The sequence below is a fragment of the Hydractinia symbiolongicarpus genome, chromosome 7 (assembly GCF_029227915.1).
Source record: "Hydractinia symbiolongicarpus strain clone_291-10 chromosome 7, HSymV2.1, whole genome shotgun sequence".
Classification (NCBI taxonomy): Eukaryota; Metazoa; Cnidaria; class Hydrozoa; order Anthoathecata; family Hydractiniidae; genus Hydractinia; species Hydractinia symbiolongicarpus.
In genome coordinates, this window is record NC_079881.1 from 17666879 (window position 1) to 17693665 (window position 26787).

The following is a 26787-nucleotide window of genomic DNA, read 5'->3' on the forward strand; positions in this document are numbered from 1 at the left end:
TTCTTCAGTCCTTTTTTCACAACTTTGCAATATGTAAAAGCAAAATTACAATAACAAAAAAAAAAACATTAGACAAATTTGCATTATGTTGCCAAAATATGTGCTGCAACATTGCTATCATTGCTATTGCATTTTCTGTTGGTTCATATTTGTCTATTAGGCATCGGATTGCACCAATCGATAGCTAGGGATTGGATGCTTCTCAAAGCACTGTATCATAATATTGCCTCTTCCCAACTTCTAGTTGTCGGAAACATTTGAATTTCACATTACATGCACATTAAAATTCTATAACATGTGTATATGGACCATTTGTTTCCACACTTAGTACTTGCAAGTTGCCATAGGTACCTTAAAATAACAGTCAACTGGGATTAGGAATTGTAACTATTTTCATTACAAAAATTAAACAAAAATTATCAGTTTGTGCAAAAGAATGATAATTTTTAACAAACTTAATCTTTTTGCTTCAAACAAAAATAAATCCAATGAATCAGGTTGGAACCAGAAACAACCCAGTACGGTATATGGAAACGGCAACAGGACAAATGATAAGCGCAAAGCTGAAATATGGATATTATCATAAGGAGCCTGGTGTAATAGGTTATGATAAATTTACTTTTACATAAGTAAATGGAATTTCCTGTGCAAGGTAATTTTTTTTACTGTATCTAGTCTTAAAAAATTGGACTTTGTATTTTGATTTATTGATTTTTAGAAAATAAGTCTTTTTTAAGTATATTATTACAATCACAGTTGAATTCCTTATTGACATGTACAAATGTTTAAAAACACAGTAAAAGAATTGAGTATTCCTAGACGTACCACTTTGAACGATACATTCACTGGGTACCACAGATTTGTTAGCTTCAAAGACTTCCTAAAGTAACAAAAGCTACAACTATAAATCTAAAAACAGAAAGTTTCCTTTCAGCAGACTCAAAACATATAAAATAACCCCACTTCTGATACAGCATTTTTGACTGTTTTTCCCTTTTTTATTAAATGAAAATAAAAATCTGCCAGGATAAAATGCACAGAAACATTAAACATCCTGTTTTCCAATAAGATTCATGCGTTTTTTTTAAGACCCCAAAAATAATGCAGGTATCTTAACTCCAAACCTTTCACAAGATACTGCAACAGTATTTTTAGGTTGGTTGCGGATCTAATGACACAGAAATAAAAAGATTACTGCTGACTATATATAAAAGTCTCAATTGTTGCGTACCCTAACTTGCTGTACAAATGAACGATATAGTTCTTGTCCAACGTCTTTATCAATATTTCCATGGTATCTAAGTGTACAAAACAAAAGAATTAAAATAAAGTTACAATGCGAGGTATATGTTTAAGTACCTAACTTACTGTATCACTTTTCCTTTCATTTTTCCACCTAGTGTTGCCTAGAAAGAATAATATAACTTGATCAAAGATCATTGCATAAACTTAAAGCAGTGTCTCAGATATGCTGATATCAGCAGCAAAAATCTAAAAACCTTAAGGTGAACCACATTTTTAAAAATTACCCTGGGGTCTGCAGCGTTTTCCATAGAATTGACAAGCGCTGACACTTGTGAAAGCAACACAACTTAACTTGTGGTTGAAAGCTTAGAAATCGCGATTTGAAATGGAAGAAAATGCAAAAAATGGCATTGGCAAATGTAGCTATAAGACAAGGAGCTGGGATTTAATTTCCCTTTTAAGTTCTGACTACTTTTAAGCAAGTTAAATCCAGCCTTGCCCTTTCATAGTTCCTCTGGCTGGCTATAGCAAAAATGTTTAACATTCCAACTTATATACCTCATTTTACTTAGTACTAATAAATGTTGGCTTAATCCAAATGTAGCTATGGGTAGGTCAGCTGCCTGTTTAAGAACAACATCAAACAACGTTGGAGTTATCCCTTATTTGTAAACATTCATTGGTGGTAATTTTGTACAAGTACCAAATTTTATGAGTACACTATTTGCACAAGTTAAAACAAAGTACCTTGTACATAAATTGTAAAAAATGTGTACGAATGATCCCTTTGTTTTATTTAATCCCACAAATGAAACAAAGAAAACAGGTTTTGCTATTTCCTGTAACCTATACAGAGATTTCGTTGGTATATATAGGCAAATTAATTGTCTTTAATTTCTTCTGATATACAAATACACCATGTATAGGTTTAAGTGTGTGACGTTTGCAAAGTGGATTATATTTTTTACAATTCTTTTTAACAAAGCATCACTTATAAATTTTTTCTGTCATTTAGCTAGCTAGACTTCTAACCCTTCCTAAATCGAGCGTCGGCAAAAAGTTGTTGAATTACAAACCTTCAAAATGTTTGATTAATCTTTAAATTAAATTTTTTTAAAAAAGAATCAATTAAAATTGCTGTACAAAAACAAGAAATCGCAGAGCTGGTGAAAATAATTGTGGGACAGATGATCCTTCGTGTAGATGATTAAAGGCCACGATGCAACGTTGAAATTTTTGGTAATCCTGGAGACTAAGATGTCATTGTGGTTTGCATGCACCACACTCAATTGTGTTGTCATTCTTCAGCTTGAAATATATAAGTTTTTTTTATAAATCAAGAATAATTGTGTTAAAGCTATTAAATCTCCGTAGCTGCTCCTTTGGAGTAACTAGCAAACAAATTAATTGCTACAACTTCTTCATGAACTCAAATAGCAAGTTATTTATTAATACTATTAAATTTTTTGTATAAATTTTCACGGTCACTCATTAAAATATAAGTTTGTGATTTATTAGCTTTGTTATTTCTGTAGATCGTAACTTCCTAATTTCGTTTTAATTACGCATAATAATTAAAAACAACAATATCAGCAGTGCTCTTTCTTTGATGTGACGTGTAAGTTGCCTTTTTAAGCTAACTTTTTAAGCATAATCTGGGTTAAAGTTTCCAACGATTACGTGGATGTCCATCATTTATACTGAAATTTTTGAATTGAACACAAATAGTTATAAGGTTATATCATCAAAAAGTACAGATGCACACATACCTGTGGTACAATTAAAACATCACCTGGCAGTTCTAAAATTGAAAATCTTTTTTTCCGCTCTTCACAAAAACTCAATTTAACTTCAAGTAAGGCTTTCACTAAAAAAAAGGTTATGCATACCTTTACTACTAAGTTAACAAGCAAGGACTGCTCATTCCTCAAAACATATTTAATTCTCAAAAACAATTTCGTTTAATTCTTTATTTTTGGCTTACCAATCTTAGGGATGGCTTGCAAGCTGGCTCCTTTCATAAAACATATAAAGATAACCACCCCTCTGGTAATCTAGACAAAGATTGTGGAGAGTAATATTTTTCATGAAGAAAATGATTGCAGTTTGGGTTTTGGCTGACTCTGCCCAACCTCACAGTCACTCCCATCATATCTTTAAAGATTTTTGAATTTTAAAACATTTTTTTTGCTGGTATCAGTAGTTTTTGTGATGTCATATAAGCAACTGATATGTATTTGTCCAAAATCTACCTCTGCTTAAAATCCATTTACTTTAGACATTCTTACATTTTTGTATTACATTAATCAAAGTTAAAGTTGCATAAGAATCTTAAATACATGCATATAGCTATGCAATTCAGTAAAGAATAGAGAAAAGAATCTGGAACCAAGCCGAGTCAATTTAAAAAGGGTCGATCTTTAAGCTATAGAACAATAGGGTTTTTTTTAACAAACTTTTGTGTAACATAAAACTGAGAGTAAATTAATCTTTATGTATACCTGTACATATTCAGCATCGCTTTGTTCATTTTTTGGCTGAACCATCAATTTTGCTGACATACACTGTTGAAGAACAGATCGTGCAACAATAGTAGTCATCTAATAATTAATATTATATAATTAACCAATCAACTGGTTATTTATTAAATAGAAAACAAAAGGAGTTTCAAAGAGAAACAAGATGCAGGGGCTGCATAAACCTTCTTGCATGTCAATGTCAATTACACATCATTGCAACAATATATATTTTTAATTTATTAACAGAGTCATTTTCATAAAACCAAAAAATTTGATTTACAGCTGTTCCTGGCGTGAGGGATATGATGCATGGCTATGAGACTTACTGAGTTTTTCTATTAGACACCTGCATATGAAATGTTTAGGTCCCACACCTCTGAGGTGTTTATTTTTCGAAAATATCGCTTAAAAATTCTTATGAAATCCTTATAATGGGGAAATCACTAGGATTATTCTTAGAACTTGAAAAGTCACATAACAATTCCATTTCGTTGAGAAGAATCATTTCGCAAAAAAATATCTAAAAAAACTTTGGCACTTCACATCAATGAATCATTTTGCGTTAATTCGTTGTCATTGTTGAACCCAGAGGTCATGGGTTTGAATCCACCAAAGGGCAGTTTTTTTAGAAAAAAAATGCGTAAAAAAGCTTATTGATGACATAGTTAGTTAGGAGTAGGAAACCAATACTATCCTTGCAGATAATAAAAAACAGACGTTCAGAGTTCCAGTCTAACATCTTTACAAAAAGAGCCTAATTTTATTCTAATTTATGCACTATATACCTATCTTCTTGTTTAAGCATTTTATATGAAATCACCTTAGGATATTGGGTTTCAACAAACACCATCTCCAAATTTTATAAAATCTAATACAGAAACTAGATTTTATGGTACAATCATGTGCACAAATTTTTAGCTAATAACAGCCCATAGTAAGGGAGACACCAGTACCTTCTATGAATTAATTGTTCGGCGCTGTGACATTTCTATGAGCTGAATTATTCTTTAATGAAATATTTATTTAAATTAAAATGAAATTTGGTATAAATATATTATACTATTTCAGGGTGAAAAAGAATCCAAAACAGCATCAAAAATGCAAAGGGGGCCAACATTAATTTTGATTTTAAGATTTTGATTCAAGACTGTAGTAATAACTTATCTCTAAAATTGATTAAAATCCATTAAAATTTCTAATATCTTGTTACTTTCCTCTCTATGGTGTTTACTATTTGCATTTAAAAAGTGAAAAAATCACCACTATTTTTAATGAAAACTTCCAATTTTGTGACTATAATTTTTACATTCATACAATCACTTCTTCTTTTTCGCATATTAAATATTACCTACTAAACATAAAATTCTAAAATTAATATCTTAAAAATATATCACATCACACATTTTCATTAAAAAATAATAGCAGCTATATTTTTTTGCACACCAAATTACAACGCAATGGTATGAAACAAATAAACAACATCATACTTTGTTCTAAAATCATCAAAATGTGATGGTAAAAAGCCTTAACCTTGTATTTTTTCAACATAAGCTTCAGGGCCAAAGTTTTCTTGCATATCAGTTTAGTATTACATTCGAATACTATAATTTACTTAAATTTCCATAACTGCAAGAAAGTTACTATAATATAATCAGAGATCAGTGGTCCTTGCGTACACAGTTTATATCTACCCATTATCGTTTTCACAAAATGACATCACACTATAACATAAAATTTATGGTACTCACATGCAAACTGCAGCAAAAGAATAGGTTGAAAAAATATGTATTTTGGGACTAAATTTGGGCTTTTAAAGACTAACATTGATACTAGCTATTTTTTTACCATATTCAAAAAAAATATTTCGAAGTTTGTTTCCCTTTTACATAAATTATATATATATATACATTTTAATTATTATTTTTTTTATAAATTGACATATGATGATGGAGTAATCATCTTAGGTGATTTTGTGAAAAATTATGTTTTTTTTTGTGCAAGATGAGATTCAAGGTTTCCACGACATTGACCTTGTGTACAAAGTAATACATGAAACCAATCTAGTTGTGAATAGTTCTTAGCTGAAAACCGGCAATGTGTTCATTGATTTAAAAATGGCTGTGCTGCACATTTTTTAACCAAGTTTTGTTTCTACAAAATAATGACTTAGGATTCCAAAATACAATAATGGTGTTGCTCGATAACTAAAAAAGATGTATTTTAATCTTTTGGGAACACTTGATTTTTTTTAAAAACATTAAATTTGCTTAAATACATCCACACCTTTTAAAGCAGATATGTGGCACACCAACATATTCGTGCAGGGATGATCTTTCACTGTATTTTATTGACAGTGTTTTAGTGGTTATGGCATGGTAGTGTAGTTTAGTTGGCTAATCTTTTTTTACTTTGTGCAGTAGACTGGGGTGTTTCCCCTTGGTAGCAATAAGGGCTATTGCATGTTACCATAGGTATAGGCAGTTTGTATTTAATATACCAGTTCAAACTGGGCTTGACTGTCATGTGTTCTAGTTTTCGTATTCAGAATACACAGATAGCATTGGTTACAATAAATAATCTGCGTATAACAAATGAATTCAGGGTGTTATAATATTTGTCTCAAATACATGTTGACCAAAGTGGAGGACAGTCTCCAATCTTACTGTAAAACATCTGATTTGAAACAATTAAAACTATGAAGATACTCTAGCTGATCTGAACTATATACACAGCAAACTAACTCTGATTAAGAAATGCACGTGTCAGCACAAAAAAGGTTCAGGAGATCTTGTGTTTGGATCAAGGGTTCCCCCAATTGGCAAATTACAGGTCCATATTTTCCAGGGTAGCCATTATGCTGTATTATAATATGAAATCAGTGGTCACTTTTTGGCTCTTATTATATTGGCATGACTTTAGAATACCCCCTCATTTTAATTTTACAATCAAATTAACATACATGACCAATACGTAGGTTCACACATAAAAACAACGCATTGTTGAGAGGTAACCTTAAGCTAACTGTTAGGGTTAGCTTGAGGTTACCTCTCTGTAGGAATTTCATTGTCCTGATACAAATAGAATGTGTTGGTCACGTGGGTTACTTTTGTAGGAATTCCATCGTTATAATACATAGCATATGCTGGTCACGTGGGTTACCTTTATAGAAAGCCCTAGTTTAGTGCACCATAGTTTAGTGGTTATCACTCTCATACTTTGTGCAGGAGACCAGGGTTTCTATTTCCCCACTTGGCGGTGATTCAATATGGGCAATTGAATATTACCATAGCCTTGGGTTAACCCAAGCCATGTGAGGGAAATTGGGGAGGTAGCGTACTGTGTGGGCCGTTTGATGTTGCAGGGAGTTGTCTGGCAGAGCGCTGACACTAATTCGGCGATTCAGTTTAACGTCATAACAATTTCTTTGGAGGTGAAAAGTTTCCGTATTTTAGGAGAAGAGAGTGCAGAGCTAGGCAGATTTTGAAGTTTTAAGAACAATGTTAGAAAGTTTGAGCAAATATAATTTTTTAAAACAGAATCAAGATAGCTAAGCATCATTTGCAGACAGATTTTTATTGTGATTACCTTTCGTTAGCTAATTGTTCTTCCATTTTAACATTTTTTACCATTCTTCTCCCTACGAACTAGGTTTGTTTTCACCCAGAGAAAATTTAAAAATGGCTGATGTAGCACAAATTTGATTCGTCAATTAAGCCAAATGTCAATCATCACTACAGCAACAAAGCTGAACCGAATCGCCGAATTGAGTTTGCGTAGCTCAGGAGAGCATTAAATACTCCATGACTCCCCATCAAAGCCAAGGCCCCTCCTGGAGATAATAGACAGGGTCTATCCCTCGATATTTTTGAGGCTACCCATGCAAAATATGCATATCTATTTAGGATGTCTTACATATTGCATGGAAGTGGGTATTCTAAATAAAGTCACTCTATTCATAACCTAGCTAGCTAGCTAATTCACATTTTGCCATAGTATTCCAAAGTTTAGCTCAAATTCCTTAGTTAACAAAAAGGCTAAAATAGGATAGCAACACAAATAGCCAACTTTGCTTAGCACTCTTCGGTGAAGGAAAATTAAGAGCAGGAAAGAGAGAGAGGTCTGTGCTGTGCACTTGAGCTACCATATTTGTTTACGATTTTTTAAGGGGATTGGTGTCGAAGGTTTTTTAGCCTGGTGATTTCTAAAATAACATGCAAACCGTGCAAATTTTCAAAATAACAGCAAATTGAGTGTTTAAACTTTTTTTATTTATTAATATGAAAATCAATTTAAAGAACCACCCATTACATATTGTATTTTGTACTCTTTCACACAATTTTATACATCGTCCGCAAAATCACATCGTCTGCAAAATATTACACAGGCAAGTTACGATTTCAATCGGAGATAATGCTGTCACAACCATTGCTCAGGACTCACGTGATAGTCCTTCACAATACGGAAAAAGTACAAGAGCATGGAAAATAAAAATGGTAGCGATGTGATCAATGATCGGAATGTGAAAATAACAACAACAATGTTTCATTTTATAAACATACAGTAAAGATAAACCTCTAATTTTTAGTTTATAGTTAAGAATCGCCAAAATGTCTGACGAAGAAGCGTTTGATGGCAACGATGATGGGACAGAAGAAGAAGATGAACTGCTTGATTGGCAATTGCCCTTATGTTTCATGAAAAAACGACACAAAGAAAAAATTGATGGATCAAATTCTCTGCCACAAGCATGGAGAATGAAGGAAAGAGTAAGCTATTTTTTATTATTAGTTATAATGTATACTTCTCTAACTCTGGTTACTATGATGGCCCCTCCTATGGCTCAACTTCTCTTCTAATTTAAAACCACTTCTTTTCTATCTATGGTTCTGTTCTGCCCAATCTTGGAACGCGCCCCGTCTTAAGACTGGCCAGGCCAATCTTCCAACAGTGACAAATGGGTGGCCAGTCTTAAGACTGGACTGCCCAATCTATGGACGTACATGCCCAATCTTAGAACAATTGTGGAAGACAAACAGAACAATAAAATTTTTAGAATTTACCTCTTAATAGGAACTTTAAATTGAAACTTTTCTTGGAAAATCAAAAGCCAAAAATTTATATATACCATGTATTTTATGTATAAAAAATTGAAACTACTCAACCATTTTAGCATAGTCTATAAAGTTTTTCTTCTATAGACTATGATATTACATCTAGCTAACTAATAATATGGTTGAATACGATTTTTCTGATACTTCATAAATATAAACATTTTATTTTTAAAATTTAGCCATTACTACAAGCTGTATATAAATGCTAAATGTATAACACATGCTCTACCAGCTACCTAGCTAGCTAGCTACGATTTTCACTCTGATGTGTCCAAAAACAGGCCGGGTCAATTCAACAGTAGCCAAAATATGATGTTGTGCCTAAGAATGTTTGTTGGGAGTCGCAAAAAACAGAGCTCATGTGGTGCATCCCTTCCTTAAAACCTAAACGGCGCCAAAGATGGGCCTAACATGGTCTTTTGCCCAATCTTTTGACGCCCTGCCCAGTCTTAAGACTGGCCGGCCAGTCTTAAGACTGGGCAATTTTATGTCCAAAGATTGAGCAGCGTCCTAAGATTGGGCAGAACAGTTGTATCAGTTCTCTTCTGAATTTTAGCATTTCTCTTTCTGTATTGTGACACATCTCTTTGCACTTAGCACAATGTTGCACCTAGGAGGTGCTTTTTCATTCAGGGAAAACTTTTAAATATGATGTCACAGTAAGAGGGTGCTGATAAGTCGCAAAAGCCTGCATATATACGGGCGAGTTTGGACAACTTTTCAAATAAAATTGGCGGTTGACCCCCGAAACCGCCCGAACTAGCTTGGAACATTACCAAAATGCAATTCCTTGTAACAAACCATGCAAACGATAGTTGGGAAGGAGGCGCTTGAAGAGAATGGAGTTAATAAAGTTTATATATAAGTTTTTTATAAAGTAAACTTTATCAAAAACCATCAAAACAGTTCTTTTAAGAACTTTGCTACCACATAGTAAGTTTATTTTAATTTTCATAGTTTTTCTGAATCATATTAGTGTGTCTTTTTTTTTTGTGCATTGTTTGGGCTTATGCGGGTTTTTTTGGGCGAATTTAAATGCTTGAATTTTCTTCAACTTATATTGTTTTAATTTTTTTTGATTATTTTTTTTAGTTATTTCTCCGAAAGAATAGTTTAAATTATAAATTCACAAAAACGCTACTGAACGGAACATATAGATATTCGCCACATTTTTTTACCAAAATACATAACACACATTTAATATAAAAAACTTGATACTTATGACCTTACTTCACTTAGGTGCTTTATTTTTTTTCCTCTCAATAACAATTTCCTTACTCCCTCTAAGGGGCTGTTTTTGAGCCCAGTTGGTGGGCTGACTCATATACTGAGATCTCGCTTGTTCCTCATTTTCCTCATATTTTTGCTCATCTGTTTATATGGTCAAAAGGGGGTGGCTCGGTAGGCAAGATCTCGTTTTTCAGAGGCAAATTCCCGGTAGGCGGGATGAACATTTTCTAATATAAACAATAACAAAACGGGCTCTGCGAGATGATTTATTATGTTCAACTATTTAAAATCTTTTATGAAAAGTATTTCTTTAGTTCTACATTATTTAATGTTTTCATTGTTCACAGCCCGCCTAACTGAAGTAGTTTTTTTTTTTCATATAAACACAAGCTAAAAGCCAGCCCGGCAAGTGAGCCAGTTTGTAGAGCCAGCCCCTAAAACACGATTCTGGAGCTCAATTTTTCTTTTTGTGTTGAATGTTATTCTAACCTAATTTTTTACTGATTTTACCAGCATTTATCAACTTTTTAATCGTTTCAAATTCGTACCACATGCTATTCTAATATAAAAATAAAACGATATGAAATGATTTTTTTTGAAACAATCTCAAAGACGATCCCTATTTAGGTGTCAACTACATCGCTTAAATTTTTTAAAGCAAAATATTTTAAAACTTACACTTATGAGGTCGCAGCTTAGTGGTTCTAACTCTCGTACTATGCAGTACTGCTTACATGTAACTTTACATGCACACAATAATAATCACCTTAATTTCAGAACTTTCCTTGCCATTGTTAACATTTTGTTAAATACATGAGCTTTCTTTGCATGTCGAAAATAATAGAGTTCATGTCTCACACACACAAACTTAATTGGCTTAAGACTTGTTGTTTTATTTAATTATTATATTGTTGTGGGATCAATAAAAGAAAATAGAATTAAATGTGTATATAACAAGTTTTTCCTGTTTCACACGCAGTTGTATGTAAAAAGAAAACACAGTGTACAAAGCCTAAAAATGTGAAGGTTCTTTATGTATGTATATAGAGGTTGTAAAATTTGCATACATTTAAAGTTACATTTGAGTGGTACTGTAGCCCCGGGTTAACCCCGTCCATGTAAAGAAAATTGGAGAGATGACACACTGTGGGCTATTGAATGTTCCAGGGGGGTTGTTCACACATCAAGAAATGTTATGGCCTGCAGTGGCACGCAGTTGCATTTTTTGCTACTTCTGTGTCATTGTTTTTTTCATACTGAAGACAAGCTCGGTTTAAACTTGTCTCACACTGGAGACAATTTTAAACCGAGTCTCTGTGCTAGTCTTAATTTCTTTGTCCGTGATGACCAAAATGATGTTCAAATGAAAATAACTTTTATATTGATTTTATTTTAAATAATCTTCGTAAACACAAGCTAACTGTTTGTGTTTAAAAATATGTAAATTAAAAGGCAGTTTCGTTCACTAAATTTTTAAAAAAATACATTCAAGAACAAAAATCATAATGTAAAACTTACTTCTGTATGAATTCTGTTGATAAAAAAATTAAACTTTCTGCATACTTTTTTTAATTTTATTTTACCACCCACAAGAGTAATTTTAAAAGATTTCTTTTCATTAGAAAATTATACATTTTTTACGCATTGCACAGTCTAGAGATTAGTAAAAGAAATCAATATTGTAGATGTGACCAATGTGTTGGAAAATATTTTGGATTAATGATAGGTTCAGTCTAGTTTTATTTGTTAACAATGAATTAAATTTTTTTTGGAACCACTAGCTATGCACACCATTCCTAGTGAGGCCTGGTATTGATGGATCATGAAAATCATTGCTTTAAATAATATATCATTATTATGAAAGATTTTTTGATCTTTCACTTGTTTTATTTTTCTCCAAAAGACTACAATACCAGCGCTTAAAGTACCATTTTTAAGCATGATGATTTTAAGGTTGCTACTATCAAATTCTTGCCAACCAGTGTTCAAGCACCCCAGAAATAATCATTTTGGTTCTATTGTGAAGAAATGAAAGTCTATTAACATCCTAGCTAATCCACTCACTCCTTACCCAGATAAAGAATTACGTATAGGGTAAGATGTCATCAACATGGCCTTTTTGTAGTTGTTAACCGCGGATTACAGCTGCCACCAAGTAAAAGTAAAATATTTTTTTAAGAAGTAAAGTTGTTTTCGTATTGCTGTACCAAACAAGCCAAAGCATTAGTATTCGTAACTGAGAGGTCAAGTAACAAAGTAGTCACAAAAAGTGGATAAGTTAAAATCCATAGTTTAAGAAGATGGTATTTGCAAAATATAGTGTCAGTTGCCAGTGTAAGTTGGACTCTGCTTATGTTCTATCTTACTCTCCATGTGTTCTCCAAATAGACATTGATGGTAAAGGTTGATATACATTCAACTTCCTTTGGCTGTTGTAGATCCCAGCTGCAGTTTTGTAACCCATGTCAGCAAAGTTAAATGAATCCTAAGTTGAAAAATGATTTATTGTTTGTCTAAAAAAGTAATTGTTTAAGAAGCTCTTTTAGAAAACTGCATTATGTAGATTTTAGGCCTATCAATAAGGGGAGAGCAATTGCTCAATTCTGAGAAATAAGAAAGTAGCTGAGCCATTAATTGCTCTTCCACTTCCAAAAATGGTTTTTCTGGCTACGCAATATCATTCATCTCAAATAGAAATCTATGTTCTCTTTCTTATTATTTACAGTAAAAAAGAACCAAAATATATAAAAATAAAATAGATAAAAAAGACTTTGTAAGGGACTGTCTCAATTTATTAAATCTTTCGTATCATTTTATTTTTAATACGAACTTTTCCGTATCATCAAAATTACAAGTTCGTATAAAGTTCGTATTATTTAAAATAAACTTTGTGTGTAGTTCGTATCATTTTTAAAGAAGTTCGTATAATAATTTGCTAATACGAAGCTCGTTTATTATAATTGGACTATTATCTATAGTCTTTATATTGAATTTTTTTCAACAATTATAAAGTTCGTTTCATTATATGAACTTCGTTTATTTTAATTGGATTTATTATCTAAGATCTTTAGGGATAGTCTCCACAGCATCGTAGAAAGCGAAAAGATCACCGTAGATCGTTTAAAAATCATGAAAACAGGATCGTAGAAAAGGAAAAGATCGCCGTAGATTGTTTAAAAATCATAAAAACGGCATCGTAGAAAACGAAAAGATTGCCGTAGATCGTTTAAAAATCATGAAAGGGGGATCGTAGAAAACGAAAAGATCACCGTACATCGTTTAAAAATCATGAAAACAGGATCATGGAAAACGAAAAGATCATCGTATATCGTTTCGAAATCATAAAAACGGCATCGTAGAAAACAAAAGATTGCCGTAGATCGTTTAAAAATCATTAAAACGGGATCGTAGAAAACGAAAAGATCACTGTATATCCTTTAAAAATCATAAAAACGGCATCATAGAAGCTAAGAGATCGCCGTAGATCGTTTAAAAATCATGAAAACAGGATCGTAGAAAACGAAAAGATCGCTGTACATCGTTTAAAAATCATGAAAACAGGACCGTAGAAAAAAAAAAGATCGCGGTATATCGTTTAGAAATCATAAAACGGGATCGTAGAAAACGAAAAGATAGCTGTAGATCGTTTAAAAATTATAAAAACGGGATTGTAGAAAATGAAAAGATTGCGGTTAGATTTTTATTTCTGGTTTTTTGTAAAGTTTGTATCATTTCTTTTCGTATTTTAAAAAAAATTCGTTTAATTCTTTTGTTGAATTTCCGCGCCCGAAGGCGTAGGAAATTCTTTAAAACCGTCGTTTTTTTATTTCGGAGCATTTTTTGAGAAAAAATCGACCCTGGGATTTCACGTTGGTCCGTTACAGATGTAAACTTCGTACCCAAGCTCCTTAACTACTGGGAAGTCTAGTATTGACGCTTCAGGCCAAAATTTGTATTTGTTTTCGACAAAATTTGGCACAGTTAACAAAAAAGTATGCTGAACATAATGGTGACATAATAATTTTGATTTTTGTCACCTAAATATCATTTTAGGCCAAAATTGGTCCAAAAATTAAAACTACTTTATTTTTAACAAAATTTGGCACAGTAAACAATTAAAGTATGCTGAACATGATGGTGACATGAAAATTTTGATTTCTTCTTGCCTAAATGTCATTTCAAGCCAAAATTTATCCAAAAATTAAAACTGCTTTATTTTCAACAAAAATTGACACAGTTAATAAAAAAAGTATGCTGAAAATGATGGTCACATCAAAATTTTGATTTTTTGTCAACTAATGCCGTTTAAGACCATAAACGTTTCAATCGCAAGACTTTCAACCATGAATGATAGGCTGTATTTTTTGTTAGCAATTTCTTTTAAAATGTGAGTTTATTATGACACGTTTCGTTTTGTTTGCGTTTGTTGTAAGATATAATGTCACTGGTGTGCTTTATCTTCAGAGGTTCATGCACCAAACCCCTTCGAATGTTTGGCACAATAACACAAGGAATTAGCAGGTTTTCATCAAATATTTTGGTAGCGCGCGGAAATTCTTAGAGCCCCCAGGGCTTCTTGTTTCTGGTTTCGTATTGAAATAATTATGCGCAATTATGCCGGCACTTTTGAAGTTCGTTTCAAGATCGTATAGCAATTTATTTCGTTCAAAGTTTGTATCATTTCATTTTGTATGATAAAAAAGCATCGTTTAAGTTCGTATCATATATTAAAAAAGTTCGTATAATCTTCGTTTACATTTTTTATTTTAAACAAAGCACTTCATATGACATTCGTTTAACAAAACGAAGTACTTCGTAGCGTTCGTATAATTATACGAAAAAAACATACGAACATTTTGAGACGATCCCTAATAAAATATGTGTTTATAAACTTATTCTATTTATTCAGATTTCTCGCACAGTTTAAATTATTGTAACGTTGGGGGAGCGATTTATTACTTGGGTGTTATTTCTTATTGATAGGCCTGGATTTCAGATGAAATTTAACAGAACAAGACATAATTTTTAATGTGTGTTCACAAGTTAGTAAAACTTCTGAGCCATGTAGGTTTAGGAAATAATTTACAGAGATCCAAGGACCTTAGACAAAAGACACAAGCCAGTATTAAATGCATAGTTCTATATCATTTCTTTTTTATTCTTAGATGAAAACAGTAAGTGTAGCATTAGTGCTGTGTTTGAACGTTGGTGTGGATCCACCTGATGTAATCAAAACAAATCCATGTGCGCGGATGGAATGTTGGATAGGTAAGAGTGTCAATAAATTTTGTAATCGGCTTTTTATTAACGGTTTACATTGAACTTTATTGATATCAGACCTGGGTTTTTTGTAGCTTGTTCTTTGTAAGCTGCATGCCAATTACTTGCAAAAATTATATGAATCACACAGGGGCAGATACAGGATTTTTTTCTCCTTAGGCGGATTTGCGAAGCACATGGGAATCACATGGGAGTCTTTGGGGGTGCTGTAAGCCCCCGAATTTGGGTCTGGGGCAAAGTTCCAGAAGCTTTAGCTTATTTACCTACTTCGGCACTCCAAAATGTAGCAGACAGGACCTTACAAGTCTATTTCTTACATGTTATTTGAAAAAAACAATAAAAAAATTCTTAAATGAAAGCCAAATAATGTTTTCAGAAGAATTAAGGCTAAAATTAGCTAGCCAGCAAAACTTCTTCTTTCATCCACATCCAGAAAATTTTTTTGCAAGTTCTGGGTGAATATAATATCTTTTGAGCCTATAAATATTTGGAAACTAGATTGAGTAAAAAAGTCTTATAATTCAGTGATGCAAAACAGTATATAGTACTAATAAAAACTTTTCATATTTAATCTATTCAAAACATTTAATAACATAAATATAACTTAATATTAATAACTTTAAGATACCTTTTAGCTGTTATGCGATAATTACTATAAATACTTGAAATTTTTAACAAAACAAAATCATTCAAGAACAGATATTGTTAACTACATTGTTACACTTTTTTGTGTCCACCTGGATAGGGTTGTAATAAGTGCTAATTATGTCATAACATAATTGTTATAACAAATTGTTATATACGTTTCACCTTTACCAGCTACAAAAAGTAACCAACTGACTAGCTATTCGATTTATTGTGATGTTAAAATATGTCTTAAATAAAAAAGAAACCCAACACAACATAAAGCTCTTTTGAATTTGACTCAAGGCTTTTTCAAATTTGTGGAAAGTGAAACAGTTTCATGTTCACACTTGCTAGCACAGCAATAGAAAGCAATTGTGTATCTTAAAGAGCAATAGAATTAATAGTAAACAGATGTACCTGAAAGCATAGGCATCAAGTTAATGCTATTATTTTTGTAAAGTCAAAGCCAGTTTTTCTGCCAAACTGCTTTTCTTCTGCAATCACAGGCAACACAGAGAATAAATGTGTGAATCCACCCCTGTCACATGAAACCTAATTAGCCTAAGTCTTCATTGAATTAGTAAAATTGTATATAGCAAAAAGCAGACTTAATATTGTTAGACAGGCCTCAAATGATTTGTTTTTATTGTACACGATAAATCGGGTGTAAGATCTGAATCGGATACACCAACAAGAAAATGTGTGAAATCGGGTGCCATGATTGTGTACGTATAAACTTGTTCACGAAGACCTATTTTTATGTATTATATGCACAAAACATTTTTTCTATCGTTCTGGAGCATTGCAATTCTGTGAATTATCAACATCTCGAAGACCAAGTGATTTGTTATGTTGCAACAGAATAGAAATTTATTCTGTGTGGACATTGACCTTGTTGGTGCTGGGAACTAAGTTGTAGTACAGGGCCTAGGAAACTTGATATCAGAGTCAGTCAGAACAGTACTTGAATTGACGCGTTGCCTGAGAAAAATTAATATTTTTTTGCTTTAAAAATTGATATAGTACAAGTATAAGTAGTACTTTTTATTGTTATTTTTATCGAAGGATGTGATAATCACACAGTTTAAGTATGTGGGTTTGGTTCGAAAAAATAACATTTCAAGTGGGCTTATTTTTATTAACAAAGTTATTTTTGTGATTTTCAAATAATGATAATGAACCAATGTACTTGAAAAACCTTATTCTAATTACTTCATACTCTGTCTCAGCGAGTGCAATTAGGGTAATAACAAAAGAAAAACAACAGCAGACTTTTTTGCTTGTTCTGTCAACTTAAATAACATATGATAACAATCATACCATCTTGGTCTAATAAAAAGCGTTTTTCATTCCATTGTGTCGTAAAGATAACAGAGACCAAAGAACTTGACAAAGGATCAAGAAAGCATGTAGGTATCGGAAACGTTAGTCAAACTTTATGTGCTTGGGTGGAATGACAATCGCAAACAGAACCTCAAAACAATATCAAATACTTTCAACTAACTTTAAACAAGAAGAATTTTTTTTTTCTTTCTACGAACTGAGTATTCTACATCACTAAAACTGCTCTCTTCGTCAATACTCAGATCATCACGAGTTGGCTTCTTGGTGAAGAGCATGTTGTAATGAACATCCACATCATCTTTCCTTGTCTGGTTGTAATCTTCATCCCCATTTTTTTTGTTCGTAGTATTTAACAATGCTATCCGCTATGATACGACTGTCACAATTATTCAAGATCTTTCGCAAAAGAGCTAGATTTGTTCGTATAACCATGATGGTGTTCAAGTCTTTCTTGGTCCTCCTCTGGGCTTTGCCCCAGGAACTATAAAGTCTCCACACTTTCTTACCCAATTATCCCCTCCATTCTTTCCAAATGCCCCAGCCAATTCAATCTTCTTATCATGATAACATCTTTAATTCTACGGATACTTCGCCTGCTTCTTAGCTCATCTGAACTTTTTCTGTCTCTCAAACTGGCGTTACACACCCACCTAACCATTCTCATATCATTCCTTTCTAAACGGTCAAGATCTTCCTGCTTCACTGCCCATACAACATAACACTTCTTACACAGGCCTCATACAACCTACCTTTTACCTCAATTGACAAGACTCTGCTAGTCAACAAAGGAAGTAACTCTCTGAACTTTTTCCAAGCAGAACATATCCTGCAAGTAACACTTTTTCCAACACCCCCTTCACTGCCCAACATTTCACATAAGTAACAGAAGTTCTCAGCTATCTCTAACGAGCCACTGTTGTACGTCATTAAAGCTGGAAATATTTCATTCTTTATAATCTCACTTTTGCAACGCTTGCATACAAACTGAATGTCAGGTCTTAACCTTCCACCAATACTTTTCTTCCACTTCTCAAACTTTTCAACTAATTCTTCCATCGACTCTGCTATGAGAACCAAATCATCTGCATACAATAACTCATATGGACAACCTGTTCTGAACTCCATCGACAGTGCGTCTAAGACTAGAACAAACAACAAAGGACTAAGTACAGAACCCTGATGTACACCAACATTTACACTAAATTCATCATTAAGTGAATCGTTAATCCTGACACGACTTCTAGCATTGCTGTACATAGACTGTACCATCATAACTAGCCACTCATCCACACCTAATTTTCTCATAGCCCACCAAATAACTTTATGTGGCACTCTATTAAAAGCTTTCTCTAAATCTACAAAGGCAAAATAGAAATTCTTTCTTTTTCCTAAATACTTTTCCTGAAGCAGTCTGAGTAAAAATGTTACATCTGTAGTGCCACGTCCTGGAACAAAATTAAATTGCATCTTATCTATATCAATTCTTTCTCTAAGTAACTTATCAATCACTCTTTCAATAACTTCATTACTTGATCAACCAACTTCAAATCTCTATAGTTACCTCTTTCTAATGCATCACCTTTGCCCTTGAAACAATTCATTATTACGCTCGACTGCCACTCACTTGGAATAGCACCATCCTTTATAATCTGATTAGCAATTTTTGTAATAAGCTCAACTCCAATATATCCAGATGCTTTTACCATCTCTGCAACCTGATACTCCTGCAGCCTTGCCAATCTTCAATTTCCTAATAGCCTCCACTACCCATGCTGTATTAGCTGGCCCTTCTACAACATCTTGATTAGTCTTCTTCATTTGCTTTGCTATCTTGAATACCTCATTGCGCTGGTCTTCCCTTCTTAACACATTTGCAAATCTGCTTCTCTCTGCTTCTGATTTTGCCTTATACACTGCTGTACGAGCGCGACACTTAGCTTCTAAGTAAATATTTTCACTACCACCTGACTTCCACTCTTTCCAAAGTTTCCTCTTTTCCTTTATACACTGGTCAACCTCATTATTCCACCACCAGATTTGTCTATGTCTAGCTGGTCCTTTCGTCAACCCACAGGTATCATCAGAAGCTTCTAGAAAACAATTCTTCAAAGTAGTCCAAGTACTCTCAACATTGTCACTGTCACATTGACCATTGTGTGCTAACTGCTTAACTTTTGCTCTAAATCGTCTTGCTACAAAATCTTCCTTCAGCTTCCAGACTTTACGACGGGGCCTGTACTTTCCCTTGGCTTCTTTAACACTCTTCAGATAATATTACAAACCAGCAACCTATGCTGGAAAACATTCCCCCAATATAACTTTCACGTCCTTCACCACTTTCTTGTCTGACCTTCTAACCAGGAAGTTATCTATCTGTGTCTTACAGCCACCTGACTGATATGTTCTGTCTCTTACTGAATGGTGTGTTGCAAACCACCATGTCCGTTGCTATTCCAAACTCAAGCAATCTATCCCTTTCCTTATTTCTGCTCCCAAATCCATAGCCTCCATGCACACCTCTATAACCTTCAGATGACTTCCCAACATGACCATTAAAGTCGCCGCCCACCATGACAAGTTCAGTGTCTCCAAACTTTGATGTGACTGCTATTAACTCATCACAAATCTTATCTTTATCTTCCTCACTGAGTCCACACTGTGGAGCATAAACTGACAGAAAAGTGACAATCCTTTTACCTATCAAAAAATATTTCACTATAATACTCTATTTTCAAAAATATTTATTCAAGTTTGACGTGATCAATTCAATTTTGAAAATCTACATCATGTGAGTAAAAAGTATTATTCAGCAATCTAGTCAACATGTGAAAAATAATGTTTTTGCTAAGTTTCAATGTTTAATCAATTTAAAATTGTTAAAAGGTTATGACATGCAAGAAAAAGGTTAAAAAAAGAATTTTTCTCTATAAGTGAAAATTTCAGACATACAAATTTAATGATTCTTACAAATTTAACGTGCACGACTTTTCCAGCCCCATCTTTGATGACGCGTATACAATTGGTGCCCAAAGCCGATCGTGCACTTAATTTTTTCAGGTCTGTTAGAATACTGTTCAGACCTTAAGAAAATAACATCAGAGCAATAATTCGCTCAGCCAAGGTTACAATAATTTAAACTGGCCGATCAATCTGAATAAATAGAATAAGATTATAAACGCATATTTTATCACAAAGTATATTTTATTTATTTTATTTTATCTTTTTTATATATTTTGGTCTTTTTTACTGTTAATAATAAGAAAGAGAAAATTGATCTCTGTGTGAGATGAATTGATATTACTCAGCAAGAAAAACTTTTTTTGGAATTGGGGGAGGAATTAATGGCTCAGCTAGTTTCTCATTTCTCAGAATTAGGCGAGCCTTTGCATGAGCAAGAGCAATTGCTCTCCCCTTATTGATAGGTATGATTGTTGATTGACACATTTTGTTTTTTCAAGGTCACTACCACATAAAAATTACTAGCAAATTGAAATGTTTTCTTTTAAGCTATTTTTTTAATACATGTAGATCCTCTATCACTTAATCCACAGAAGGCTTTAGATCAAATTGGAAATAATCTCCAGCAACAATATGAAAGGTGGCAACCCAGGGTATATTTTTAGTTTTTTAACAATGATGTACAGTTAGGATAACTCTCAAAGAAATCCCTTGTTTCTCGTAAGCTGCTATTTTCATGATCCATGATTTTCTTTTTAGGCTCGATACAGACACAGTCTTGATCCTACTGTGGATGATGTAAAAAAGCTTTGCACATCTTTGCGGAGAAATGCAAAGGTTTGTTTTTTCTCACCTTATTCTACCTTTCAAGGGACAAATCTTTATAGATTTCATCCTCCTTGTACGACTATTTGTGTTGTTTAGGAAGAGCGAGTTTTATTTCATTACAATGGTCACGGTGTACCTAGACCAACTTTAAATGGTGAAATTTGGGTCTTTAACAAGGTACGTTATAATATTACAATACAAAATTTTTTTGCCAGTCTCCAAATAAATATTAGCTGTTGTCAAAAGTATAGAAATAATACATATACCAAGAATAACATTTTATCAGAATTAATAGTAACAAAAATATTTATATTGCATGTTTTAGCAGATAGCTATTTTTAAAATTTTGTTTAATGGTTGTATACTAACAAATATTTTGGAACGATTTTCTTGGGTCTTATTGTTTATGAAGCTTCAGTATTAATGTTCATGCTAATTGTTCGGGGAAAAGGCAGGAAATTTTTATTTGGATAACTGCTATTAACCCTGTTTAGTTACTATAAAGTTAAAAGCTATATCATGCTTAACAAACCTGTTGTTAAGACTATCTAACCGAATGATACAGATTATTTTTTTATTTTATTAACCTTATTTTATTAACTGGCTTAATTTTTTTAGATTTTTAGCAATTTTTATGTTAAATAAATTTTAATTCGCTCTCAAGAACTTTAAACAGAATGTGAAAAGTTTCTCCAGAATAATTGAGTTTTCAGCAGGTAGTGGAATTTTGACAAATTTTAAGTTTCTAATGACGTCACAGCAGTTTATGGCTACCATTTTGTTCCTTTCATGATGTTCTATAAGTGTGCCAAGTTTGATTTAATTTGGACAAGCCTATAAAAAATTAACCCCTCCCCCTGAAACTCTTACACAAAAATAAGCAAAGTTCTTTTGTAAAATTTATATTCATGATTGAAGCCTTTAAGGGTTTTGTCTTTTTTGCAGTAAAAATTACTTTACAATTATTGTGACTGTTGATTTAACAAAATGATAATTAAGTAGTATTGCTAAATAAAAAAAAAATGAGGGTAGTTAATTTGGTTGAGTACCGTTTCAATTTGAGAATTGAGGTGTAATGTAAAGCATTGTTAATGTTTATTTAGCAATACACTCAATATATTCCTTTGTCGATATATGACTTGCAAACGTGGATGGGAAGCCCTTCAATATATGTTTATGACTGTTCCAATGCAGGTTTGTTTTAAAAGGACTTTCTTTTTTGTCATTAAGAAGTAATTACAAATCCTTTATAGTTTAGTTAGTGTTAAGACAACTTTTTTATTCTGTATTTTTATTATGTAATTATTTATTTCAGGGTTAATATTAGATTGTTTTAAACAGTTCTCACAGCAGAGGGAACAGGATTATGAGGTATGTGTTTTGACTCCGGGCTCTTGGCTAGTATATATGTGTTTATATAGATGTATTTCAATAAATAAATTATAACACGCTAACAACACTATATAGAGAACTTTCTGTTCTACTCCTGTGCTCTCCGCAAATTTTTGAAAAATAACGAATAATTTCTACATGAACTCTTATATATATATTTTTAGAGAGCATTAGCTCAAGGTTCACCAATGCCTGCCATTCCACCTGTACGTAACTGCATCCAACTAGCGGCTTGTGGTGCTAATGAATTACTGCCGATGTTGCCGGATTTGCCTGCAGACTTGTTCACAGCATGTTTGACGACACCGATGAAAGTAGCTCTGAGATGGTAAGTGTGGTATATTTTTGGTAACAACCATCTACTTTTATTCCTTGAGCTTTTAAAGCAAATCATAAATTAAGATAGTACTTTTTGAATTAGTGAGATTACTGTAAGAAAATTATGATTTTAATTTTAATTTTTGATGTTTGAATTTTTCTTCGTTTAGGTTTGTTAGTCAACGCCATGGTAATCTTGTGCCTGGTATTTCATTAGATCTTATTGAAAAGTAAGCTTTTTCCTTTTTTCTTTAATTCAAAGGTCATTACACATTTATTATTTTTCTGGTTGAAAGACTGCAAAAGGCTTAAGGACATAACTGCACATTATATAAAATGGTAGGCATAAGAGGTTATCACAAAAAAATGGCAAATTTTAACATTATAATCTGTATAAAACGGCTTAAATGCTGAATCATAGTAAATGGTAAATTTTCACTTTTAAATAAAATAATTTTTTTAAGAACAGCGTGCAGAAGAACTTTATTATCATTAAGAAGTTAAATGACAAATTTTTGCCTAACTTGAATGCCTAATCTGCACATGAACTTTTCACAGTTCTTAAACTGCCTTATTGAAAAAGTATAATACAAAATACAAAATTCAAAAATATCAAAGAGCCGCGCTTGAATATGCACCTTTTTTCCCTAAAGTATATTATGCACTATGTACACAAATATTATCCTGAGAAAAAACTTCCATGGTTTAAACTTGTTCTCGATTCACTTATTTGTTGTGATCTTTTTGAAGTTTGCTTAAAATTAAGATTAAAAGCTAAATGTAATTCTTTTGGTTGCTATAAAAGTTGCTGTATTTTACCACCTTTTTTTTAGAATTCCAGGCCAATTAAATGATAGAAGAACTCCTCTTGGAGAATTAAATTGGATTTTTACTGCTGTAACTGACACAATAGCATGGAACACATTACCCAGAGGTATGCAACATTTTAATCATGCCAAAATTTTTAAAAATAAAAACGTTCTCTAAAAAGGCTATTCTATTAGGCGATTTCGGATTGCTTAGATTACTGATGATTGAAGATGTGGGCACGTGTATTTTTCATTGTCAATGTAAAATATTCTGACTGGCTCATTGAAATCAACAAGAATCAAGCTTCTGTAGTAAACTCTGGCGATATTGATGTCAGTGATTTTTAACAATTTTTATTTTCTGCTAAACTTTGGCCAACATGATTTTGATTTTGTGGGTTGCACGATGGAGATTTCATGATTTTAAACATGCCCTAAATCATTTGTTTTGATTTTAAGGTATGCTCTAAGATATGTATGCAAACTTTTTGACCTACAAAAAATAGAAAACATTAAAACAATAGGTTTTTTTTATTTAGACTTGTTTCAAAAGTTGTTTCGACAAGATTTGCTGGTTGCTAGTTTATTTCGAAATATTTTGCTTGCTGAAAGAGTTATGCGTTCGTACAACTGCACACCTGTGACTTGCCCTAAGTTGCCATCAACCTATCATAATCCAATGTGGTATGTGTCCAGTCCTGAGTTTTTTGTTGTTGTTTAATATTCACTACTAAAATTTAGTAGTGAATGCTAGTCAAAATTTTTTATTAATTTTTATATGTATTTTTATTGCAGGTATAAAAACCTATAGATACACCTTAATAGTTCAAGTTGTTTGTTTATTTTCTTTATTAAAAAAGCATAGTGTGATTTTATAAGGCTTTTAATAATATTTCTTTTTTCCTGAAGAAATAATTAATCTTACCTCATGAAAAGTATTTTATTGGCAGTAGCCTTGAAGGAGTTGTCAATAGTCTATTAAAAATTTTCACACAAAAAAATAATTTTACAGCTTACTTTCTTTTTTAATTCTCATCAGAGCTTTATAACCAAGAAAATATGTATTTGAACAATGTTTAACTGAACATGTTAACTCATGTAATTTTTCCTTTTTTAATAGGCATCATTTCTACATCATAATTAAGTTGTTATAACATTTTGAATTTTTTAGGCAGGCATGGGATTTAGCTGTTGATCAATGTCTTTCACAACTTCCCGTCATTATCAAAGATGAATCGAAATACAAAAACAGTTCTTTCTTCTCAGAGCAACTAACTTCATTTCAAGTTTGGTTAGCGATGGGTACTGCTGAACGAAATCCGCCAGAGCAACTTCCAATTGTATTGCAGGTAGCAGATCAACTTGTCTAGCTGCTTAAACTGTTATCTTTACATAGTTATGTCCTGTGCTCTTATTATTTTCTAGGTGTTGTTAAGTCAAGTACACAGACTACGAGCTTTAGATTTGCTTGGCAGATTTTTAGATCTGGGACCATGGGCTGTCAATTTAGTAAATATCTTACTGTTTATTATTGCGCCAAGACAGCAGTCATATAAGATACTAATGATACGATTTTTATTACACCTTCTAGGCTTTATCTGTTGGAATATTTCCATATGTTCTAAGATTACTACAAAGTACGGCAAGAGAACTACGTCCTCTTATGGTTTTTATCTGGGCTAAAATATTAGCCGTCGACAGTGTAAGTTTTTCTAATGTTGGACTGCGTAATAGTTATAGTGCTGCCCTGATACGTTGCGGTGAAGAACAAGACTGCTATATGTTTTCTGTTGTTTTTGTAGAGCTGTCAAACTGATCTTGTGAAAGATAATGGTCATAAATACTTTTTGTCAGTCTTGGCTGATCCTTATATGCCTGTAAGTATTTTAAAAATAAAACTTATAATTTATAACTTCTGGAAACTTTATATTTTTCTGGCCATTATATTGATTTTAATTTTTGCATAATGTTTTTTAGGCTGAGCATCGAACAACTGGTAGTTTTGTGCTTGCTCGAATTATTCATGATTATCCTGCTGGAAAGGTTTTTATTCTTCTTTATGGATCATTAAAGTTGTGATAAAATAGCAATTCTAGCTTTATGCTCGTCAGAATTCTAGATTTTTGTCTGTCAGAAAAGTTTGAAGTATTGTTTCGATCTTTTTATTTCACTATGCGTTTGTAAATTTAAACTGCTTCTATTCTCTGTTATATCAACAAAAATACTTATTCAGAACAAACAATCTCTGTTTTAGGAAGCATGTTTAAAAGGGAACATGATCTCCATCTGTCTGGAACAGTTAGCGGATCCACATCCACTTTTAAGACAATGGCTAGCTCTCTGTCTTGGTTTGATTTGGACAAACTGTGATTCTGCACGATGGTGTGGTATCCGTGACAGTGCTCCTGATAAATTATCTAAATTATTGACTGACCCTCTACCTGAGGCATGTTTTTACTTTCTGTTGAAGTTAGGATCTAATAAAATGAACAGCCAGCTTTTTAAGATCACGTTTTTTAGAACATTAACTGTTCTGTTATCTTCTTACTATTGTCAAATGTTTTTTGATTCTTTGCATTAAAATTTAGATCGTAGCTTCAGCCAAAATTTTTCTCTTATGTCCAAAAACATAAGAAAAGAAGGCTTCTATTTTGAACTTCAGAGTTTCTCCAAAGACTATAAACAAAATTTTAATTTTTATCAGGTTCGTGCAGCTGCTGTATTTGCATTAGGCAAATTAATTGCAAACACTGGGGACCGATCAGACCATGCGAATATGATTGACCACGGTGTTGCCACCACATTAGCTTCCACTGTGGGAAATGATGGTAGTCCACTTGTTAGGAAGGTAGCAATGCTGTTTTGTCATCAAGGTTGTTTAATTAAACTGCCCTACAGGTCTTAACCACAAATCGTAAAATAGTTAACTTTCTCATTTCAAAAAACTATTGCTATTTTGTCTACTTTATTTAATCCGATTTGCTATGTCAACACATTTTAGATCTAACACAGTCTAGATCAGATTGGAAGAGGGTCATTAATATACCCCGTCCAACCCATGCTAGCATGGAAAACGGACGTTAAGCCGAAAATGATGATAATGATGATGCTATGTCAACACATTAC

At 32.7% G+C, this 26787-nt stretch overlaps 2 protein-coding genes across 3 annotated transcripts in view; one reads left to right on the plus strand and one right to left on the minus strand.

Moving 5' to 3' along the window:
- Window positions 1-6: 6 nt before the first annotated feature.
- Window positions 7-9048, minus strand: LOC130649295 (D-aminoacyl-tRNA deacylase 2-like). Of its 2 annotated transcripts, none has more exons than XM_057455553.1 (8): window positions 8566-9048; window positions 3747-3845; window positions 3230-3299; window positions 3015-3112; window positions 1369-1406; window positions 1232-1298; window positions 826-880; window positions 7-351 (listed from the first exon to the last, which is right to left on the minus strand). In XM_057455553.1, the coding sequence occupies exons 2-8, from the start codon at window positions 3843-3845 to the stop codon at window positions 281-283; spliced, it is 498 nt and encodes a 165-aa protein (XP_057311536.1). In that variant the 5' UTR covers window positions 8566-9048; the 3' UTR covers window positions 7-280. The 2 variants fall into 2 exon arrangements, with proteins under 2 accessions (XP_057311536.1, XP_057311535.1); XM_057455552.1 differs by lacking the exon at window positions 7-351 and adding an exon at window positions 372-563.
- LOC130649293 (regulatory-associated protein of mTOR-like) overlaps window positions 7978-26787 on the plus strand; it is a 28117-nt gene continuing 9307 nt past the window's right edge. The window contains exons 1-18 of the mRNA XM_057455548.1: window positions 7978-8530; window positions 15271-15373; window positions 20885-20967; window positions 21074-21151; window positions 21239-21319; window positions 22246-22336; window positions 22458-22513; window positions 22699-22862; window positions 23023-23082; window positions 23686-23786; window positions 24201-24345; window positions 24833-25010; window positions 25087-25170; window positions 25253-25363; window positions 25464-25538; window positions 25639-25704; window positions 25916-26107; window positions 26366-26509. Coding sequence (XP_057311531.1) covers window positions 8372-8530; window positions 15271-15373; window positions 20885-20967; window positions 21074-21151; window positions 21239-21319; window positions 22246-22336; window positions 22458-22513; window positions 22699-22862; window positions 23023-23082; window positions 23686-23786; window positions 24201-24345; window positions 24833-25010; window positions 25087-25170; window positions 25253-25363; window positions 25464-25538; window positions 25639-25704; window positions 25916-26107; window positions 26366-26509 — 1971 coding nt within the window. The 5' untranslated portion in view covers window positions 7978-8371. The remainder of the gene's footprint in view (window positions 8531-15270; window positions 15374-20884; window positions 20968-21073; window positions 21152-21238; window positions 21320-22245; window positions 22337-22457; window positions 22514-22698; window positions 22863-23022; window positions 23083-23685; window positions 23787-24200; window positions 24346-24832; window positions 25011-25086; window positions 25171-25252; window positions 25364-25463; window positions 25539-25638; window positions 25705-25915; window positions 26108-26365; window positions 26510-26787) is intronic.

What these genes read in the sequence shown, in the direction of transcription:
- LOC130649295 (XM_057455552.1), bottom strand. Translation starts at nt 3,845, where the DNA reads ATGACTACTATTGTTGCACGATCTGTTCTTCAACAGTGTATGTCAGCA. An exon ending in CATTTGTACAGCAAGTTAGG is followed by an intron (nt 881 to 1,231) that starts GTACGCAACAAT and finishes TTGTTACTTTAG; the next exon opens with GAAGTCTTTGAAGCTAACAA. An exon ending in TGAATGTATCGTTCAAAGTG is followed by an intron (nt 564 to 825) that starts GTACGTCTAGGA and finishes TCCATATTTCAG; the next exon opens with CTTTGCGCTTATCATTTGTC.